At 39.9% G+C, this 22,254-nt stretch overlaps 1 protein-coding gene across 5 annotated transcripts in view; it reads right to left on the bottom strand.

Moving 5' to 3' along the window:
* The window catches only part of sonb (SON DNA and RNA binding protein b), a 28,886-nt gene extending 9,547 nt beyond the window's left edge, over positions 1–19,339 (bottom strand). The window contains exons 1-17 of one of the 5 annotated variants that reach the window (XM_030068657.1): positions 19,161–19,339; positions 16,155–16,379; positions 15,223–15,275; positions 13,833–14,029; positions 12,777–12,985; positions 11,627–11,720; positions 11,393–11,508; positions 9,770–9,996; positions 9,007–9,307; positions 7,923–8,116; positions 7,414–7,575; positions 7,097–7,272; positions 6,250–6,384; positions 5,494–5,580; positions 4,289–4,513; positions 3,732–3,842; positions 3,145–3,261 (exon numbers count right to left, since the gene is read on the bottom strand). In XM_030068657.1, the coding sequence (XP_029924517.1) occupies positions 3,145–3,261; positions 3,732–3,842; positions 4,289–4,513; positions 5,494–5,580; positions 6,250–6,384; positions 7,097–7,272; positions 7,414–7,575; positions 7,923–8,116; positions 9,007–9,307; positions 9,770–9,996; positions 11,393–11,508; positions 11,627–11,720; positions 12,777–12,985; positions 13,833–14,029; positions 15,223–15,275; positions 16,155–16,379; positions 19,161–19,243 (2,712 nt within the window). In that variant the 5' untranslated portion in view covers positions 19,244–19,339. Of the gene's footprint in view, positions 1–3,144; positions 3,262–3,731; positions 3,843–4,288; positions 4,514–5,493; positions 5,581–6,249; positions 6,385–7,096; positions 7,273–7,413; positions 7,576–7,922; positions 8,117–9,006; positions 9,308–9,769; positions 9,997–11,392; positions 11,509–11,626; positions 11,721–12,776; positions 12,986–13,832; positions 14,030–15,222; positions 15,276–16,142; positions 16,380–19,160 lie in introns of all 5 variants that reach the window. The other 4 variants (XM_030068631.1, XM_030068623.1, XM_030068639.1 and 1 more) reach the window with 4 other exon arrangements.
* Between the last annotated feature and the right edge of the window lie 2,915 nt (positions 19,340–22,254).

Here is a 22,254-nt window from a genome sequence, read left to right as displayed (position 1 = left end):
AGTCTAGATCTGAAGTAAAAATCTTTAGTAAATTACACTTGTTCAGTCCAGAGATTAGATCACACCAGTTCAGAGCAGATTAATAAGACCCATTTAGACCAAGCCAGACCAGTCCAGTTTAAATTAGACCAGCTGACAACAGATCGAACTCGTCTGGTCCAGAGCATACTAGACCATATCAGTCCAAAACAGACGAGCAGAGGGGTACGTAACTATTTACTTATGTCACTGTAATTGAGTAGCTTTTTGTGTACTTGTACTATGTTGATTTTTTTTTTTTTAAGTCAGCAATTTTACTTTTACGTACGTTCCTTTTTGCTTGAGTTTTGTACTTCACTACATTTTAAATCAGATCCATTACAGAGAACAAATGATCAATGACAGATTGTGGAACCTTTGACAATGAACTGTCAATCAGCAAAGACGAGAAGAGGAACTTGCTTCTACTGTTGGTGCCAATTTTTGTCATTTTCATATTTTACAAGAAAAGCTGCATCATGAAAAACTGCAGATGGCTGATGGAAGGGAGACCATTTAGACTCATCTGGAAAAAAGGAGAAAAAGTGTGGAAAAGAGGGGAATGAAATCAGTGAGTAGGCCTGACGGTGAGAACCATGTCGACTCAACCATCATTTTACATCAGCTGAGTCTATGGGGTTCTCACTTCAATCAACCCTCAGCAGTTTTGAGCAATGCACCTTTAAAATAAACTAGTTTGAACCATGTAGTCTCGTTCTAACATCTAACATGGTTGTAACTCAGTCACATTTACTCCCAGCACATTTTAAATGAGCTACTTTTTAGTTATCCTTCAGAGATTTTTACAGAAGTACTTCTACTTCAGCAGAATATAAGTAAAGTAACAGCACTTCTACCTGAGTAGAATTTCTGGTACTCTTTCCACCACTGCAGTCTAGACAATCTTTCCATTTAAAACCACTCCCCACCCCCCGCTACCTGTCATAAATGACTGCATATACAGGGCAGCGCTTACACACCCTATCCCCCCATGCGCGCATGTACGTACACACACACACACACACAGGTATAATCTAGACAGCCTAATGCAAATCAGAAATTGTAACTGACAAATCTTTCTCACTCACTAACACACACACACACACACACACACACACACACACAAATCCTCATTGTCTTGGCTATGATAAGCTGAATTCCCTGTAACTGATTTGTATTTACTTCTATCTTTAGTCCGAGCATGTCCATTCAGCTTCTTGAAAGAATGTGTCAAGACGCAGCTGGTCAAAGACATGTTTTAATACAATGGCTTTCTCTCTAAGTATACACAGATGCATGAGAAAACTAAATACTCTAAATTAATTTGGATTTCAAACTTTATAAAAATCAAACTCATGAGTTTCCATTTCTCAGACCTAGGAGGAGGAAGTCATTGTATCAAAACCCATCCTCATTCAACCTCTTCTTGCAGCATGGAATATGGTAAATATTTCCTTCAAGGTTTTAAATGGAGCATGTATAGGTGTCGCTGTCCACCTAAAATAAAACCATGAGATGGAGTCTGGTTCTGGACTGTGGACTTACTGTCATCTTCTTCCTTCCTCCCCTCCCTCCCTCTTTCTCCAACTCCCCCTCCCTTTTCCAAATGGATTCCAGAGTGAAGAGGTGTTAGAGTGCCCCTAGAAGTGGCAGCCCACACTGCAGCTGTACCTGCTTTGATAAGAACACAGTGAGACCTCTGCATTGCCAGTGCCTTTCAGGACCCAGAGCCCTACAGCCACTTGATACACAGTATTAATATCATTTACAGCATTTGTCACTTTTTCTGATTTTCCCTGCTTGAACCTGTTAGTAGCCAATTCTATTAAGTTGGCTGAAATGGACCCTTATGTCCAGAACAAGTAATAATGGTAGTGGGACTAACGCAAGCTGTGATAAAAGTGATAGATCCTCCAAGTTTGCCCCTGCGGCTTCCTGCTGCAAGAATGCGCCCTTCACTTGGGGTGGTGCATCAGGGAAGGAGCTGACAGGTCAAACCTGGAGGATCTATTACACTCGTATGGAGTAGCAAATACCACTATATAGGTAAGAATCTAAACTATCGAGCCTGGGAAACAGACAAATCTGCAAATCTGCTCATGTAATTTGTTTTAGTAGGATGGTCTGGCCCCCTCTACAGCATGCTAGCATTGCATCTACAGGCATTTTGGCCTGCAACAGTTGATAATGCCCAGTGACTGTCTATGTTCACGCCCATTGGAAATCAAAAATGAACTGAGAGGTTTCAGATTCATTCACATTTGCAAAGTGGTCTGGTGATGCCAGGCTACTATCACTCCAAATGCTGAAAAAAAAAATCCTAACAAGCAAAAAATTCTGGGAGAATACTCTAAGTGCTCTGCAGGAATATATAGCAAACACTGGTGGACTGTCCTTCATCTAAGGCTGCAAATATCAATTACTTTCATTTTAAAACAGCCTGTGGAATATTACATTAATATTGGTTTGTGAGTTTTTTTTAAATGGTCACTTTTTGACCAATTCACAAAAGCTCCATACAGGGTAATCTGTCATCAAATAGTGACAGTTCAATAAACCAAAATATTACTTTCAAACCTAAAAAATAAAAACATACAGTAACTTCAAAGGTTTTAGTGGTAGAGTAACAGAAAGCAGGGTCATCATGCTGTGCAGTCCAGACTACCAATCTTACCATCGATTTATTCATGTATTTTTGGAGGCAGTTCTTCTTCTCACTCTCAAATTTGATGATGGATCTCCCACGGAGGTCAGTGGTGACAAATCGCAATATAGTGATCATTTAAAAACACAAACTGTTTCAACTATGAGAGAACTGATGTAATGCGGGCGCAGATTGGGCAGCCAGTGTTGTGCACAATTCATACACTGTGTGGCTCTGGGTGCTGAGCAGCAGGCACAAGCAATGCAGATGCCTAGATAGGTGGAGAGATGTGTGTTTGTGTGTGTGTGTGTGTGTGTGTGCCAACAATATACATGTGAAACGTGTGGATGTGAGTATATGTGAATCTGTATGGCTATGTTTGTCTGGATGTTTGTGTTTGCGTCTGTGTGTGTGTGTGTGTGTGTGTGTGTGTGTGTGTGTGTGTGTGTGTCTGTGTCTGTGTGTGTCTGTGTGTGTAGTACCTTCTTGAGCCATGCTTGCGGGCCGCTGGTGGACAGCTCCTCAGAGCTGAGGACCTGGGCTCCAGTTGAACCAGTAAACAGACCAGGGATGGTGTTGGACTGAGCCCACGCATCCACCTAGCAAAATAAGACATTCCCACAAGATATTAAAAAAAGATATGCCATTTTCATGTCAAATAGTTGACAAAATTAAACTTTTGTCAATTCATTATACACTCCTGATCAAAATTTTAAGACCAGTTGAAAAATTTCAAGAATTTACATTTTGCACTGTTGGCTCTTAAGAAGGTTCTAAGTAGAGCTTCAAAATGCAAAAAGAAGAAATGGGAGTGAGACAAAAAAAAAAATTGAGTAAGCAATTTATTGCAAACAACCATTAAACTGTAATAGGCTGTTCATCAGCTGATCAAAATTTTAAGACCACAGACCACGGCCATGTTTGTCTAGTCCCCTGCAGGGACTAGACAAACATGACTCTCTAATTCATGTTGTCATGGTTGTACCATGACAACATACACTAAAAACTAATAAGGAAGAAATAAATTCATCACTCACAAGTTTAGAGCTTTTATTGTGCGTGTGCATACCTGTTCTTGTGCACGGCTCAGCATGCAGATAGCACTGACATCATAGGGATTCTCAGCCAATCGCCTCTGAGCTTTGATCCTCTCAGTCACAGCCTGGGAGATATCTACAGGCTGAACAGAGAGAGGGGAGTAACATATTACACAAGTAACATATTGATGAAATAAAAATAAATTAATAAATAATAAATGTATACATAAAAATATAAACATATACATAGTTGGGTATAGGTTTTATTTCTAAATTTATTATTTCTTAATTTTATTTCTGTAGTTATTTTTATTATTTTTGGGCTCACATGATGGTGTTCATACAGGTAATATGCCAATGTAATCAGTCTAATCAGTTTACTATACAGGTGATGTGAAAATGTAAATTATCCAATGGGATGCCTTGAAATGTCTTCCAAAGTCATATATAAATTGTTTTGGACCTCTATTTTGACCCTGGTGGTGGCTGGAATGTTGGCCATCTGTTTGCAAATGGGATTAAAAGAAAAAAAGAGATGCATCTTTTCATCGGTTATGATTAACCCTCATGATAATAATCTATAGCTCACCTGGAGAGGCGGGTCAGGAAAAACACTGTCCTTAGCTGGCATTACTATAGGCTCTTCAGTAACTGCAGGCAACCCTGTCGCTGGAGCCGCTTCGGTGTGTAAAGAGGTGGTTGTTGCCATGGGAACAGGTGTTGGGGCCTTGCTGGAGGTAGCTGCAGCATTGATTTTGTCTGCTGCTTTGTCAACGGGAACCCATTCACCATAGGCACCTGGAGCTTCACCCTCCTGGACAGTCAGGATATGGCATTACACTTCTCATTAATCACCCGCAACCCATAATGATAATGACAAAAGCTGTTTATCAACCCAAAAAAGGAAGGACTCTTCAAAAAACTGAGTACTACTCACCTTTGGTAATAGCTAATACAAGCCATATTTAATACTTTCATTCAAAGAAATGAAACAAAACAAAGCAACGTACGTGTCAATATTGTAATGCACCGACTAATATGTATACAACCACACTGGTGACGTATACATGCTACAAAAATCTTGTATGAAATTCTAATGTACCAAATAATTGCTATACATGACAATAAAGACTTGCATATTAGAAACATATTAGAAACAACATAATATTTCTGGAGGTTGTGTGAATGCATAATGTTGACTGCCAAGCCATTGTGCAATGGGCCTGAACCATTCACTGGCTGATCATGCAACACCCATGTCCTGATTTATTTATCACTGCTACAGCTTCTCAACATAAAACGAGTGAATGAGAGAGCATATTTTGATGCTTAAACTGCAGCCACACTGATATTACTTTTCAAAGTATTTTTAGTTAACACCATAGGTGTGGATCCAAGTCACATGACTTGAACTTGACTTGACTCATGTCACAAATTCGATAGATTTAGACCTGACAAAAATCACGACTTTGACTTGAACACCAATGACTTCACTTGGACTTGAGCCTTTTGACTGGAAAGACTTGATGGCCTAGCATCCCCAAAGCCACAGATTAAAAATGATGACTGAACTGTATATGTTGTATTGTGAGTTTCCAAAAACTATTCATTGTTGATTAATCTATAGCCTATTTTCTGGGGTGAGTTTGGTATTTTTACTTGACAAATGACTAATATGATTACACAATTATCAAAATTATATAAATGGGGTAAATTTTCTGTCTGTCAGCTAATTGATTAATCAACTAATTGTTTCAGCACTACTAAGATCTAAACAAACAAACTTCACCAGACCTTCTTACGATGTTGAGATCCTGAAGATACCGGAAACTCCTTAGCCATGCCTGCATCACTACGAACTGCTGGACGAACTGACATGTTCTGACAGGAGAGGAGAGAGTTCAGAATTAATCTTTTTTATCACTTCACTCAATAATATTACTTTTCCCAGCAACATGTAGTGTTACTGCAATAACTAACTACAATTTCTTTTTTTAAGACTATTTTTTGGGCATTTCTGCCTTAGACAGGTGTAGTGGAGAGTGACAGGAAAGACAGGGCAGAGAGAGGGGATGTCATTTCAGTAATAATCTTACAGGTGTTCATTTAAAAACAACTCATCGTTTTTGTTAACCCATTCCCCATAAGTATCCAATTAAACACTGCTCTGCTATGGCACATTCAAACAGGGGATTCAATCATTTTATATACTGTACTGTATTATTATGCACTTGCTAATATCAGGATGTATTCACTATTTTGGTAAATCAAGATCCTGCAATATTGTGCAAAATTAAGTGTGAGACTAATTAACCGGCCTTGTGTCCTACTAGTCCTTCTAGTCAGATTTCATTTCTTGCAAAATGTCTTCAAGAATTTCCTGTCAAGTCCAGTTGACCTTGATTTTAACTCTACTTGAACATTCTAACATCAGAAATTCAGCCATTTGTTTTTCAGTTTGGTATGGCTCTGGCACGAGGTGTACAACTGAAGACCTGTGTGTGTGTGTGTGTTTGTGTGTGTGTGTGTGTGTGTGTGTGTGTGTGTTACATTGATGCTGAAGCTGATGGCTTTTTGTTCTCGAAGAGCAGATGTTCCAAATGGTTTCCCATCATCCTCTTCATCTGAAACATGAGGCACTGCCACCGGCAGTTCCCCTTTACTGTCCACAATCATCTTGCATTTCTGCAAACACACATGCACATGTTTGTTTCTGCCTCTCCTGCATGTCTCCTCTGCATGTGTCAGCACGCAGACCAGCGTGCTGACACACACACTCACAAGCTAACAAATGTCTTCAAGTACACACTATAAACAAAAGTACTATCCTTTTTGACCACAGTCTGTTACCAGAGGGAAATCCTGAAAATATTAGATTTTATATATTCATTATTCAAAAACACTTTTGTATTATGATCACTTATTTTTAAAACATTCACTTTTGTTTAGCTTTTATCAAAAACGTATGGATTTGCACAACAGAAAGCTTTTCTGCAACAGATAATGACAGAACTATTTCCTTTTTCATGCTGATGAATAACTGAATAGTTGGGATCACGAAGAAATTATTTTCTTGATGACTTTCAAAATAAAATATACATGACAACAATCTTTAACTTTTCAGTATTTCAAGTGAAGCATGCTATAAAATAGTAAGACAAAAAGAAACCAAAAAAGTCTCTGTAAATAGCTTGTTATTTCTATTTAAAAAAAAAAAAAAAAAAATTATAAAAGCTTATACACACTGATGCAGTTTTATGGCATGGGTGTATAAAAGAAAGAAAGAAAGTGGCCTCTTATTTGCATTAAAAATCCCTGGAAACATGTTGGGAGTGTCTCTCTTTCATACATGAAGTAAACACATAAACACTGCACTGTGCACATGTATAATCCTTACGTCAGTAAATTCCTTGATGCTGATGCTGTTGGCCTGCTTTGCCACTTTCTTCTTCACTTCCTCCAGGGCAGCCATGTTGGGTTGGGGCGGACCAGGCGGAGGTTTGTTGGTGATGGAAGGCAGCGGAGGTAGTGAAGCCAGAGCACCCATACTAGACAGAGCTGCTGTCATGGTTGCTGGTAGGGAGAGCGAGATAGAGAGAACAAAAGATGGGCCAGTGAGGGGGGTTCCAAAGAAAGAGAGGTTTTACTGATCCTTTAAAATTAAAGCAACAACTGGACAGAGATGGCACGCAGAGGGAGGAGTCAGAGCCATACCAGCAGTCATACTGGCCATAGCTGCATTCATGGCCATACTGGGCAAGGCCAAGGGCAGCTGGGGCAGCACCGTGGGCCTCAGACTGGCAGGAATAGGCATGCCTGCCTTCGCACACATGGCAGCAGCATTGGCCTTGGCAATTTCCAGTAGCTGGTCCTTGTCTGGGGAAACACAGTGTTAATATAAACACTAGTTAGGATGGAATCGGCCGAGTGGATGGGTGAGATGTACAATCCAGTCAGGTGCATGACCCAACCAGTGACCTATTCACAAATCCACTGCATAATTTCCAGAATGCGTGGCTCACACTCTGAAAATAGTTTTTTAAAGATTTAAGCTGCAAATCACATTTCCAAAAGGAAGCTAGTCATATAATGATTGTAATTCAAAATTTATTCTAAATAAAGTTCTAAAACAAATAAAAATGAATAAACTATTGTTAAATAAACAAATGAAATAAACTGGAATACATAACATTCCAGTGCGTGACTTGGTGATGCCATCTGACCCAGTTCAGTGATGCGTGGTGGGCTGCTGCTGGCACTGCGATGTTTCCGGTTGGGGGATCTATTTTTGCGAAGGATGAGCACAGGGGAGTGACTCGGCTCTCGTTTCCAACGGTCCCTCTGGCTGTATGTAGCTCTACGCCGACCCCGTGAGCCCGAGCGAGACTGTGACCTTCGCGACCTCCGACCCATTGACCTGCACAGACAACATATCTGCTGGAATGCACTGCACAGTTCTGCATTATAAGTTGTATTTTTGTTTTTTTTTTTACTGAAAAATCTATTAAAATACTGATAGTGTGATTTTTTACAAAGAAACAAACAAAATGTTTTCTTCCATCAGGAAAATACAATGTGTAGGTCAGAGTGTCTCTGTACCAACATACATTTTTTTTACAATGTTTTGTCACACATCTTACTTTGATCACGAAATTGCAACTATCCAACTGCGATTTGGATATTGCACTTGACAATATTGTGGTTTCGGTAACAGTTCAAGATATTATTCAGCCCTAAAATACACATATCAAGAATTTGTGTTTTTTCTTTTCTTTTCTGCCCCCATGTTTCATCTGTACTAACTTGCACTAATCTCGTTTTTGTCTGAGGAAATTCACAACAAAGTGGTATCTAAGAGTTGTAGAGTAACCAGTGGTGGACTTTTCTTTTAACCTCTGTCTTTGTCTTCTCTCCAGAAATAGGGAATAGCAAAGATACCAGTTACATTTTAGCCACTAAAATCTTTAGTAGTCACTTCAAATCCTGCAAACTTTAATGGAGAGAAAAGGAATTGCATTCTTTAGTAATCAGCAATAGGCAAGCCCCGCAACTAAAATATCTGTACAAAAGACAGTTGAAACACAGGGTGCTCTCTTTAAATCTGTCTACATTTATCACACCACATGACTGAATCATAGAGAGCTGGAGCTGAATTTGATACCATATATATTAAGGCTGAGTCCTGACTGCAGTGTCCTGGGACTGAATCCCACCTCTCATGAATGCCCTCTCACTCCCCTGCCTTTCCTGTCTCTACTGTGACTATCAAATAAAGCAGAAATGCCAAAAAAAAGCCAATCCATTTACCTTGACCTTGACCTTGACCTCGACCTTGACCTCTTCCTCCATGAAGGGCTCTTGGATCTGGACCTCCTCCTGTGGCTCCTGGATGCTGACTTGGATCTCTTCCTCCTCTTTGACGAGGACTTGGTTTCTTTCTTCTTCTGTGGAGACTTGGATGGGGTCCTCCTCTTCTTTTTTAGTGATTTGCCTGTGGTGACAGAGGTGGTGTTGGGGTTCTCTAAGGCTCTAGTGGTCTCAGTAGCCTGATCTGCCTCTAGAGGTCTGGACTGTGTCAGGGAGGAATGGGATGCAGCAGGACCTGCAGCTGGTTTAGGAACAGACCAGGGAAGAGACAGCTTAAGCAACCTTTGAAGATCTGTTTGTATAAAAAGCAAATATTTGTGAGTGTCTGAGATATCTCAGAATTAATGTCACTGGAGTTATGAACAAAAGCTGAACAAGTAGCACTATCTGGTGGTGAGCATGAGATGGCGGTGTATCCCCAAAGGAAAGCACTAAAACAAGACAAAACCAGCAAGCCGCCAAAACCAAACAAAAACCAACTCATATTGTGATGATACTGTAGGGGTGACTATTGGTGTTTTTATAAGGTATTTACACAATGAGATTTTTGATGAACAATCATTGTGGATATCATGACCAAACAGGAAGAAGAAAATAACAGAAGAGCTAGAAACCGGGTCCAAAATTAAGGCGAATAAACTGTTTGTGATTCTGATTCTGATAATAAATGTTTTCTTTTCCTAGTCAACCCAACAGGGCATACCTGGTTTCTCTGTTGCATCCTCTGCTTCTTCTTTTTTCTCCTCTCCTGACTTGTCACTTTGTTCAGCTTTTTGCAGCTCTGTGCTTGCCTCTATTAGTTCCTCTGCTCCGATGTTGTGGCCCCTGTAGCTGGAGGCCAGCTGGGGAGGCTGGAGGCCTGCTGAAGCAGTTTGGCTGCACCGTGTGGATTCATCCAAAGCCAAAGATTCATCCTTCCTCTCTGAGGACCTGACAAAGGGACAAAGCAGGAGGGTTGAAGCAACATTGCAGTGATACAGGGTTTTAAATCTGGCATGCTCATAGGGCTGTAATATACAAATATGGAAATACAGCAAGGATTTTTATCATCGCATTATCATAGTATATTATTTACAGATTCATGACAATCATAGCAGTCACAATATCATATTTGTGGTCAATACTGCAATGCATAAAGTAAATCACTAGGTGGCAGTACAATCTAGCTAACAGGCAAGTACCTTATTGATTACTGACAATATACCCAAAACCTGTGTGATTTTTATTTACTTTTTTTTTTTTTTAAGAAAAAAAACCTTTTGAAACTTCACTAGATTTCTTTCAAAAACATGGCAAAAAGGCAACTATAGAAAAAACATGCAAACATGCAAAATGTTTATGTTACAAGAAAACTGTAGTTATAATTTGTAAAACCCCCTCAGATCAGTAAAGCTGATGCTGAAAGACGTATGAAAGAGGCTGCTTTCAGATCTTTCACAAGCATTTACACATTTGAAAAATGAGCAAATTGATTTCTTTCAATAACATGGGGAAATTGTGATGGGCAAATTAGCAAAAAATTACCAGAGAATTCCAAAAAAAAAAAAAAAAAGAAGAAGAAGAAGCTATGCCAGGCCTATCATAAGTCCTAAAAGGAGGAAGGACTGCTGAGTTGCTAGACCTCAGCTAGACCTCAACTAGACCTCAGTCCCATTGAGCATCTTTGCTAATATGGGAAAACTGCAAAAGACTGAGTACAATAACATCACAAGACTCTCTCTAGGTTACTCTACAAGAGTGCTGGAAAATGTGGATTCTCAAATTCTGCAAAAGCTTGTTGAAACAAGCTTTTGAGTTTGTGGCTTTATATAAGTGTATTCTATACCTGGTTAAAATTTGCTAAACAAAGTTTTATTACCGTATTTCACCAATTAATCGCCCGGCCGCAAATAGCCACCTGGTTCTTTTAAACGCCTGGGGTCTGCACGCATTTTGCGTATTAAACGCCCACCCGAATAACCGCCGGGGCGATTATTTGCATCATAATGAGGTAACCTAAAATAAGGCTACTCACCTTATTTTTTCAGAAGTAAACAGTTAGCCGCACAATAACTGTGCAACACTTCTGTTTTCTGTCAAAATAAGAGCGCTAGCTAACGTTAGAACAAAAGGGTGTACCGTAATATTAAATCGACCGACTGTAAATATGTTGGACAGTAGCTGTCATCACGATAATGACCTGGTGCAAAAATAAATAAAGGCCTGCAGCGAATAGCCGCCTGGTTCTTTTAAACGCCCGGGGTCCAAGTCGATTTTGCATATTAAACACCCGGGCGATTAATTGGTGAAATACGGTATTTGCAGTTTTAATATTATTTTGCATTACCTCGAGGAACCAATGTCCTCTAGTAAAGGAAGTGGTTTCCATCCTCCTATAGATGCAGTAGGAGGAGTAGAGGAGTCAGATGGAGGGCCAAGGGGGTGAGCTGTGGAGGAGATGAGCTGGTCCGGACCAGTCAGTAAACAGCAAGAGAAAAAATATATAAAAACATTACAGAGAAGTGAAGGAGTAAGTGGTGTAAATCTGAAAAAGAGAGAAAGGGAGAAGTAAATGCCCTACATTAGGAGGAGGAGGAGGCGCAGCAGCAGCAGTGTCTTTGCTGGACCTGGGAGACTTAGAGCAGGTTCTCCTAGACCTCCGGCCTGATCGTGACCTGAACATGCAAATAAAAATAATTATTATGTACTTCACAATATCTCACATTCAGAATGGAGCTTTGTAAAATGTTGGAACCTACCAACACACGTACGTCAGCTGGATCTAGCCTGTAGATCTATGATTGTAATTGGCTTGACATTGGAAAAAGCATCTTGACTACATAGGTCCAGTGCAGACATTTCCATGACAGAGGCCCAACTTTAAAACAATCTCCAGACTACATCAGGACTAGAGCCTGAATGCATAAAACAGCATCTGTCAAGCAATTTTTCTGTGTTATGTTCTGAAAAAAGACAAAGTGACAGGCCAATATCATTCTGGATCTAATCAGGGCAACACAGTGAAGAAATCACTGTGATACATTGGTCCAAAATAGTGCTAAGGAGAAAACTACATAGTTCTGACATAAATACAGTCTGATCATCCATCAGTTTGACATCAGGTAGCTGTATGACCAATAACTGTGTTGTCAGAGTGTGCTGTTGGAGATGTTTGACCTGCATCATGTTGCACTACCTGTACTTTAAGTGAGGCTGCAGTCTTGACATTATTTTGAAAACAGTTTGACACTAAACCTTGCAATATTACCAACAGTTAGCTAAAATTTGGTGATTTCCTCTGTTCTCAAGAAATGTTACGGCATCAATTAATTGACAGACAAATTAGCCAGTCCAAAACTTGTGGCAATGACTGATGATACGATCAGTTAACCAACTATGATTGGTTAAATGCTGACCAATGGTCGTGGCCCACAGGTGGTACAAGCACTGACTTGAATAAATGATCTTTGATAGAGACATGACCAGACCCCATTAATTACAGCATGACTCATGGGGTCTGGAAACCAGACTAGCAAAGGAGCGTAAAGGGATCAAAAAGCAAAACAGTGGCAGACAGTTAAACCCCCCATGGTCTGTAACATGGAGGCCAAAATCTATTTCTCTCCCCAAATAACAGTAGCTTATCTTGAGGACAGTATTGCACAAATATAATTCATGTTAGAATTTGTAGGCATAGGTCAAGCGATCCATCAATAGATTAACATCCATACCTGGAGCGGGTCCTGCGATGCTGTGATCTGGATCTGAAGCGTGTCCTAGACCTTCGGTGCCGGTGTCTGGACCGAGAGCGGTGGCTCCTCCTGGCTGAGCGGGAACGTGACAGAGAACGGGAACGGGAATGTGATCTTGAGTGTGAATGCGACTGACGCCGCCTCTTGCTGTCTCTTTCCCCTTGACCTCCTCCCTTATTGGAGCTGTCCTATAAGGAAGCAATGAGACAAAGAAAACCCTAAGTCTAATTTTATCTTTCATCTTTGTTGGCCCAGATGTATCTGTGGCATCAATATGAGTATTTGTGCATATTTTGTGAAAAGTGAAACTACAACCCAAAAATCAGAGAAGACCTAGTTGCTTTTTCTTTTGGAAAAGAATTACACATGGGAATTATTACTCCTCCAGTCAAGGACACTTGAATAAGATCTCACTTTGCTTTTAAATAGCAGATAACACTTTCACATCTTAGATCCAAACCCCTATTGGCATTGCATTGTAGCTCAAAGGATGTCAGATACATACATCATGTCCCATCCAGGCGTGGCAACTCCAGCTCTGGAAGCACTTTAAACCCAGTTGTAATCTCAGCATTCAGGGCCAGAATTTCAATGCAGGATTGTGTGTGTTGCACATAAATGATTTCCACAAGTCTAGCACTTATAATATGGACGATTCCCCACACACATTTACAGCAATGTCCAAAAATATATCCTTATGTCACCCAGCCAGCAATTGCACTGTTGTGGTATACAGGACAGATTGGTTGGAGGCACTGTATCAGAGGGACCAACCTCTGTTCTCTGGACTACATTTAGAAAAACCCAACCTAAACTAACAATGAAAGTAAAGTTTTTAACCAATACAGAGAAAAATAGTACATGCACCCTTCATAGCCATGCATGAGGAAATAAAATAACTATTTTGTGTTATAAGTGGTGGCACTATTCTGTTCACATTTATCAGATTTGAGAAACAAATCAGATTTGCCTGCAGACAAAGACACATCTTTTTCTTTCTGTCTGTCTTTCAATCTATCTTTTTCTCTTTTTTACCTGTTTTGGGATGATGTCAGGCAGGTCCTCTCGTTGCCTTGATGAGCTGTAAACACCTTTACTGTTCTTCTGCTTTGACTCCAGCTCAAAGTCTGAGTCTGACGAGCTCTTATCTCCATCTTTCCTCCTCTTCTTCTTCTTCCTCTTGCCGCCCATGTGTCGCTTGTGGCGCCTGGACTTCCCCTCGCCATCATCACCTGGAGAAACAATTTCCATTTACAGCTGGACTGTCTCAGCATAGCCTGTTCTAGTACATGCTGTAGATTTCTCTGTGCACTGCAGTCAGTGTTGCTCATTACAAAGGGCTGGCAGCAGCCTACATGATAGAATAGTGGGATATCACAATCAGAATCAGAATCAGAGTCAGAAATCTTTAATTGATCCCAGAGGGAAAATTGGGTAAATTGAATATTACCAGTAACTGATAATAGACCTTTTTCACGGCAGCCATGAAAAAGCAGGTTAACACAGGTGTTACTAATGACATCAAGGTACCATGTGAGTCCAACCAGTGGTGCAAAGTAACAAAGCACAAATACTTCATTACTTCATTACTATTCAGTGTGTGTCAACAAAAAGATTTACAATGTTGAGTTTTTTTCCTGCAGAGGCTAGCTTCCAAATTTTATAAAAATCTGAACAAAAAGTCTTTTTTTATTTACTTGTGCTTTTGAATACTTACATACACTTAATGCTGGAGACTTTAGGACTTTTATTTAAGCAGTGTTGCAATGGCTAGCTTTCACTTCTACTTGAGTAGTTTTCAAAGAAATTATTTTTTCTTTTATTTTAGTAATAACGGTAATTATTTTTTATATTACTGGTTGTAACGGAGGTCCTGTCATTGTGCATTCTAGTTCATTGGAAAGGCTTGGGTAAATGGAATAGCATGTTAATTTCATTAGCAACATCAGTGTTTACCCTGCTGTTTCATGTCAAAATGGCTGTTGCAGACATCTACTGAAAACTGTGGCTCCAATGCAGCTGGCATTGAGGGACGTCTCACGAGGCTGCTGTTGGATTACCTGACCTCCAATTTAAAAATGTGCTGAAGCCACAGAAATTTACAGAAATTTAGAAAACTGAAAATAACAACAGGCTGGCTATAAACTATATGGTGGAAAGAAGACCCACAGTGGTGGGTCTTCAAGCTGAATGCTTGAAGAAATAGGTAAGGAGCATAGCAACTACACAGCAAGTGTCTGAAGAGATTACTATAGAGAGCAGAGTGGGTAAAATGGACAATGCAGTACACAGCATTGTCGCTGTACCTTGTCACTTCTCCCTATTTGCCATCTAATAATGCAGTGAATAATAACATAAGTAATAACTTCAGAGCAAGTAAATAAAAAACAGAGGTTTTAGTAAGCCAGAGAAACAGAAGGTTTACCTTGCTCCTTATTCTCCTCTGTTGGTGTTCCTCTTCTATGAAAAAGATCAAACCTGAATGAGACACATTTCTAAAACAGGCATCCATAACAAAACTGCAGAAAAATAAAATTTAGTCCACTTGCAACAGTGACAGGTAGATTGCAATTGAAATCAGCCATCTTCACTGTTTCACTATTTTACAAGCCCAACTGATGTGTAGAAGGGACCCACTAAGAAGGTCTGCTTACTAGCCACAACCACACAACCAAGGCTTAGCAGTATTTAGTGGATAGTGGTTCTGTTCTGTTCTTAAACTTGACTGTTATTTATAGTGCAACTCTTACAAGTTACAAAGTGCTTAACAAACAGGCAGATCATGGGGAAAAAATAACTCTAGATACAAGATCAACTATTGATAGTGATGTAAAAAATTAATAAATTCAATATTCAGATGTTGTTTTTTTAATAAAAGCTGTGTTTACATTGTAATTTTGGTCAACTTGGAGTAAAGGAGGCCTATTAGTTTAAAGTCAGGACAGTTGAGAAAAAAAGTAAATTACAGTGTATTTAAATATAGTCCTACTTAAGGAGGACACCCGTGATTTTGAATGTGTGGCCCATTTACCTCAGTTTCCACACATTTTACATCGCAGCAAACCATTGTGCAAGTCATGTGAGAGTACTAAATATTTCACAACATACACTCAAAATCCATTGATTTTCAAATATGAATTTTTGGTTGAAAAAGCCACCTAATACTGTTCTTCTTCTGAGGCTAAGTAAATGTTTCCCTGGGAACTATTTTCTGGCACAGAGAGCGTTTCACAGGCTAAAATGAAATTACAATGTGAAGCTGGAGCTTTAGAGTGAGAAAAACAAATTTCACTGGCACTACAGACAGGTTTAGTTTCTTGTTATATCCCTGACAGAAAGCCATACATAAAGGTTGACCTGGGCTGATGCTGGGTGCCTCCCTCTGACTCCGGCCCAGACTCTGAGCTGCTCTCCTTCTCCTCCTTCCCTCGCTTCCTCTTCTTCTTCTTGCTTTTGTGTTTTTTGTGCTTCTTGTGTTTCTTTTGTGAGCTGCTGCCGCCGACTTCCTCCTGTTTCTCTCTCTCTGAAACGGCCTTCAGCACTCTGATGTTGTCACTGCCAGAACATGATGGTTCAACACAGCTGACAGAGAAACAAAAGGATGCAGAATAAGAGGAGGAAGATGAGAACTGTTCACACACACCCTTACTCACAAAATCTGACACTGATCCAGCATCACTGATTTGACATTTAAATAAATCATTTTAATTTGGCTTTCTGGCTAATTTTCTGGTGTTTCATAGTACTAATTTTCTGGCAGTTTATTTTTTTTTCTAACAAATGTTCCAGTCACTTTTGCTGATTGCTAACTTCCTTTTCCCCATGTTTCGGAAAGAAACCCTGCAAACTGGGGATCTCTCTTGCACTTTCAAAGAGCTTGGAATTTATTTCTCCAGGAACGTTTTCAGGGACAACTCAAGCTGGGGACACAGCATCAAATCAGGGGACTGTCCACAGCGAGCAGTCACCCCTGCCCACAGCCAGAAAGTCAAACTTGAAAGTGTGAGGTCATCCAGAATTAAAAACCTGGTGCTCCTTCATAAGATGAGGACAGAGACAAGTATTCTGGATGTACATAGCTTGAAATTTTTATTCCAAAATGAGTTTTATACCAAAATGCTGTACCACAGTTAAGCATGGGACAATAAGACAATTTCATGTCACAAGTATTCTGGCTAAAATCATTGAAATACATGATATTATCCCAGTTATCATCAACATATGCAAAGACAAAGTCCAGACTTTGTCTGTGACAAAGCCACACAGAGGCAGTGGTAGAAAGATTATTAGAAATTGTTACCCAAAGCGAAGTATTGTTTCTGTGCTGTTATTTTTCTTAAACAGAAGCACAAGTACCATGGTAAATATTAGGGCTGGGTCGATACGTTTATATCCTGATTCGATACTGTATTACGATTCAATATTATGATTTATTGCGATTTTTGTGTTTTGAGTTATCCTCTAGTTTGTGAATGTAAAGTTGGTGTGATTATCTTAAAAGGTCACAATAGGTTTATACATTGAGATCAAGTTCCAAAAAAATCAATACAGTGAAATGGCCTCTACAGGGGCAAACATCATCACACAGGAATCAAATGTGGCTCACTGAATCCACAAGAGTCTCAGCTTTCCAGTCAAAGCCAACTCAAAAACTGTTTAGGCCCCAGTCTGCACAAATAGCCTACAAAAGGAACCCCAATGAAAATGACAGTTTTTCCCGCACAAAATCTATCCCACATCTGGAGCAATATTTAGCTTTAATATGATACCAATATCTTTACTTTAAATCGATTAGAACAGCTCACAATTTAAAAAAAAAAAAAAATCACAAAAGAAAAATCACATCTTCAAAGAATCATTTTTTTCCCCCAACACCTTCTACTTTTCTAATTTATCATGGCCCAGTTTCTGCTGCTGACCTACATATGGCATTCAAACTACAATGAAGTATAACAGTAAGTAACTAAGTACAGTAAACAAAGAATTACTCAATTACAGTAACAAGAATAAACGCTGGTAGACCTTCTTTCACCCCTGCATTTAGATTTCTGTTCTCTGATTCCTGGCTTTTGAGGAATATTTGTTTTAGGGCTGAACAATATGTCATTATCTGGATATAAACTTGCAAGTTATTAATATCTCAAAAGGCAACAATATAGACAACATCAAATTTAGGGTTAGGCTAAGACAGTGTTAGGCTAAGACAGTGTCTGTGCTGATCGATAAAATACTTCTACATCGCTCTGGTATTATTATGCTGTTTTTTGAAGAATTCTTAATCTTCATTGATGCTACACTTTAAATTTCATAGACTTTCATAAAATGTCAAACTTTTTAATTTTCTGTAGTCATATCATATTGCTATGGAGATCTCTGGCATAAATGTGAAGGTATGAAATTTTGTCCATATCGTGTATCCCTAATGCTGAACTGAAAAATGAACCCTAAAGTTTAGTGACAGTGTTGCAGAGAACAGAAGCCAGAAAGAAACCAGAGAGAGGGGAAATATTCAGCAACAGATGGTAGCAGAACAGATCTTTACTGAAACAGAACATTTACTTTCCTTTATGTCTGCCAAAAAGCAAGTTTTATTTTCCAACACAGTTTGGTGTGACATTCTCTCCAAATGACAAAGCCAAGTGACTGCTCGCTTAACAGCTGAACGACATGTCGTTATCAAATCATTATGTAGACAAGAACACTTCTCAAAAGACAATCATATGGACCATATCAAATTTTGGGTTAGCCTAAGACAGTGACTGGTCTGTTCTAATCAATAAAATACGTTGTAAAGTAAGTGCATTTTCTACATCCAGCTGGTATTATCATGCTGTTATTTGAATATTAAATGCAAACCTTTCAGAACATTTTTTTTTTTTAAATAAACGTGAACCCATAGTCATATCGTCTGTCGTATCGCTACAGGCATATTTGTGATAAATATCGACGTATGAAATGTTGTTGATGCTCTCAGACTGCAAGCAGGACTCTTTAAAACGACTAACTGTGTTTACGTGTAGTAGCCAAACGCTCGTCTAAACATGTTTATTTGGTGCTAGGTTCAAAGAGGCTCTCAGTGCACAAATAGAACAATTACGACTACAGAATTTAACGGGTCAAACAGCACCAACTTTCACTGGGGGCTAAACTGACTCTTTACAAGCATTGCTAACGTCGAAGTGAACAGCCCTTCCTCACTACATATTTGCTAAGATCATCTACCGCTAGCTAACACCAGTCTGTCAGAACCCGGTGTGGAGCGGCCGCTACAGCTGAAAGAAAAAAAACATCGTTTTCAACATTTGTTCACGAATGCTGCATAACCGTCATAAAGATTAAATATATTTCATTGCATTAACGCACCTAGTATCTTCATGTTGGTCCTCAATTTCCCTAATTTTGTTCAAAATGAAATCTTGGAAAATCTGCTCTATGTTGGCTGCCATGTTTGTGTGCGAGCGTGTAAACTTCTTCTTCTTCGTTAATAATTTCCGGCAGACTAGGCGCTACTAGGCGTGTTGCTGCCACCCATAGTTGGGGGGGAAGAGCTAACGTTATTAACCCGAACCAGGGCCGTCTCAAGGAATTTGGAGGCCCCAAGCAAAATCGACTTGGAACCCTGACAGTGCAAATACTGCTTATATATGTTGCATACTGAACACATAGTAATATTTACATTTGCAAAAGGGGGATTTTGATACCAGTGTCGTTGCACTTTCATCCTGCATTTAAAGGGGCACTCACACAGTTTGTTGTTGCATTTAGTTCATAACCAGTCGCTGTCTGGGGGCCCCTGGCCAGCTCGGGGCCCCAGGCAATTGCTTGGTTTGCTTCTCTTGTTGACGGGCCTGACCCGAACTAAGGAGTATATCGGCTGGAATAATCTCGTTTCGTACAAACATTATATAATCTTCTTTTCCATCATTTGTTTCGTATTAAGACGACCAGGAAGAGAGTATAAATGACATAAAGATGTCGTTGTTGGTGGAGAGAGTGTGCTAGTAGCACCGTTTTTCCTCTTCCTTCTTAGACGTTTTTTTTTTTTGTTTTGTTTTTTGGCAGTGGCGTCAACTAGTGTTAAAATACACTATATTACCAAAAGTATTCGCTCACCTGCCTTTACTCATACTATGAACTGAAGTGCCATCCCATTCCTAACCCATAGAGTTCAATATGATGTCGGTCCACCTTTTGCAGCTATTACAGCTTCAACTCTTCTGGGAAGACTGTCCACAAGGTTGAGGAGAGTGTTTATAGGAATTTTTGGCCATTCTTCCAAAAGCGCATTGGTGAGGTCACACACTGATGTTGGTCGAGAAGGCCTGGCTCTCAGTCTCCGCTCTAATTCATCCCAAAGGTGTTCTATCGGGTTCAGGTCAGGACTCTGTGCAGGCCAGTCAAGTTCATCCACACCAGACTCTGTCATCCATGTCTTTATGGACCTTGCTTTGTGCACTGGTGCACAGTCATGTTGGAAGAGGAAGGGGCCCGCTCCAAACTGTTCCCACAAGGTTGGGAGCATGGAATTGTCCAAAATGTTTTGGTATCCTGAAGCATTCAAAGTTCCTTTCACTGGAACTAAGGGGCCAAGCCCAGCTCCTGAAAAACAAGCCCACACCATAATTCCTCCTCCACCAAATTTCACAGTCGGCACAATGCAGTCTGAAATGTACCGTTCTCCTGGCAACCTCCAAACCCAGACTCGTCCATCAGATTGCCAGATGGAAAAGCGTGATTCATCACTCCAGAGAACGCGTCTCCACTGCTCTAGAGGCCAGTGGCGGCATGCTTTACACCATTGCATCCGACGCTTTGCATTGCACTTGGTGATGTGTGGCTTGGCTGCAGCTGCTCGGCCATGGAAACCCATTCCATGAAGCTCTCTGCGTACTGTACTTGGGCTAATCTGAAGGTCACATGAAGTTTGTAGCTCTGTAGCAATTGACTGTGCAGAAAGTCGGCGACCTCTTTGCACTATGCGTTTCAGCATCCGCTGACCCCTCTCCGTCACTTTACGTGGCCTACCACTTCGTGGCTGAGTTGCTGTTGTTCCCAAACGCTTCCATTTTGTTATAATAGAGCTGACAGTTGACTGTGGAATATTTAGGAGCGAGGAAATTTCACGACTGGATTTGTTGCACAGGTGGCATCCTATGACAGTTCCACGCTGGAATTCACTGAGCTCCTGAGAGCGGCCCATTCTTTCACAAAGGTCTTGTTTCACAGTCTGCATGCCTGAGTGCTTGATTTTATACACCTGTGGCCAGGCCAAGTGATTAGGACACCTGATTCTGATCATTTGAATGGGTGAGCGAATACTTTTGGTAATATAGTGTACATTACCTTTGCCAACTGGACTGGAGTGCAGAACAGTCGTTTGGACCGTAATAAGATAGATTGGTAGGCCACTTTCTGAGGTGAAAGTCATAGTATACCTTGCCTCCTGCGTTTCTATGTAAACCATACAATCAAGAGAAATGAGACTATGTGGTACCGCACTTCTCTTTCTCACAGGCATGAACGGATACATTAGGCTATTAGAATGAAACACAGAACAGACATGAAACGTAATATATGCAATGTACTTGATACATTCTGTATTCAATGTATCAGTTGTGCAAAGTGGGGAAAGGCCACCTACAGCCACTGACTCCGGTTAGTTAGCCAGAAAAAAAGGAGTGCAGTACAGTTTTTTAGCTATTGGCGCTAAATGTAACCAAATGATCACGGCAATGGATTTGAAATATTTACCAATTACTGGACTACTGCTGTTATTGTTACACGGCCCAATATTTAAAATGAAGAGTATTATAAGCAGCTGTGAACTCGATGGTTGTAAAATTATGCCCATTTCAAATTTCCATTTGCATTGAGACTGTGGTGTTGCCTGGTTGCATAACCTGAGGAATAGCATTCTTTTTTCCTAAATGGTCCTATATTTCTCTTATGTAAGCTATAAAATGAGTAGCTGCTTAACCAGCGTCTCGCCAAGTTTTATTTCAGGACAATGACTGCATGAAAAATAAATATGAGAAACGTGACCTCACACTGTTATGAAAAAGCATGTCAGTAGTCATCTAGTGCATCTTCAGGAACAAAAGAGGCAAAGAAAAATTAGTCATGTAAGCTTGGTATGCATACCTTATTCATTCATGAAATTAAGACAGCACCTCATTCTGGAAGACATGAAGAACACAGAATAAAAAAAAGAGAGACATCCATCTTCTTTGATCATCCACAAAAAAAAAAAAAAAAAAAAAAAATGTAAAAATTTATTGAGCAGAAAATGTCAATGTCTCAGCCATACATCAGTGTATATCAAATCCCTGATAACATTTCTGGATACAAATGTAATTTCAACAGCTATTCATCTTCCTCCCCCATATTTCCAAACAAAGCAGTCTAATTAACATTTTTTAATTGAAAACAGCATAAATTTACACAGCGCCACATTCGC

Source organism: Myripristis murdjan, chromosome 2 (assembly GCF_902150065.1).
Source record: "Myripristis murdjan chromosome 2, fMyrMur1.1, whole genome shotgun sequence".
Classification (NCBI taxonomy): domain Eukaryota; kingdom Metazoa; phylum Chordata; class Actinopteri; order Holocentriformes; family Holocentridae; genus Myripristis; species Myripristis murdjan.
The sequence above is the reverse complement of the archived record's forward strand: the minus strand, read 5'-3'. Positions and strand labels throughout refer to the sequence as shown.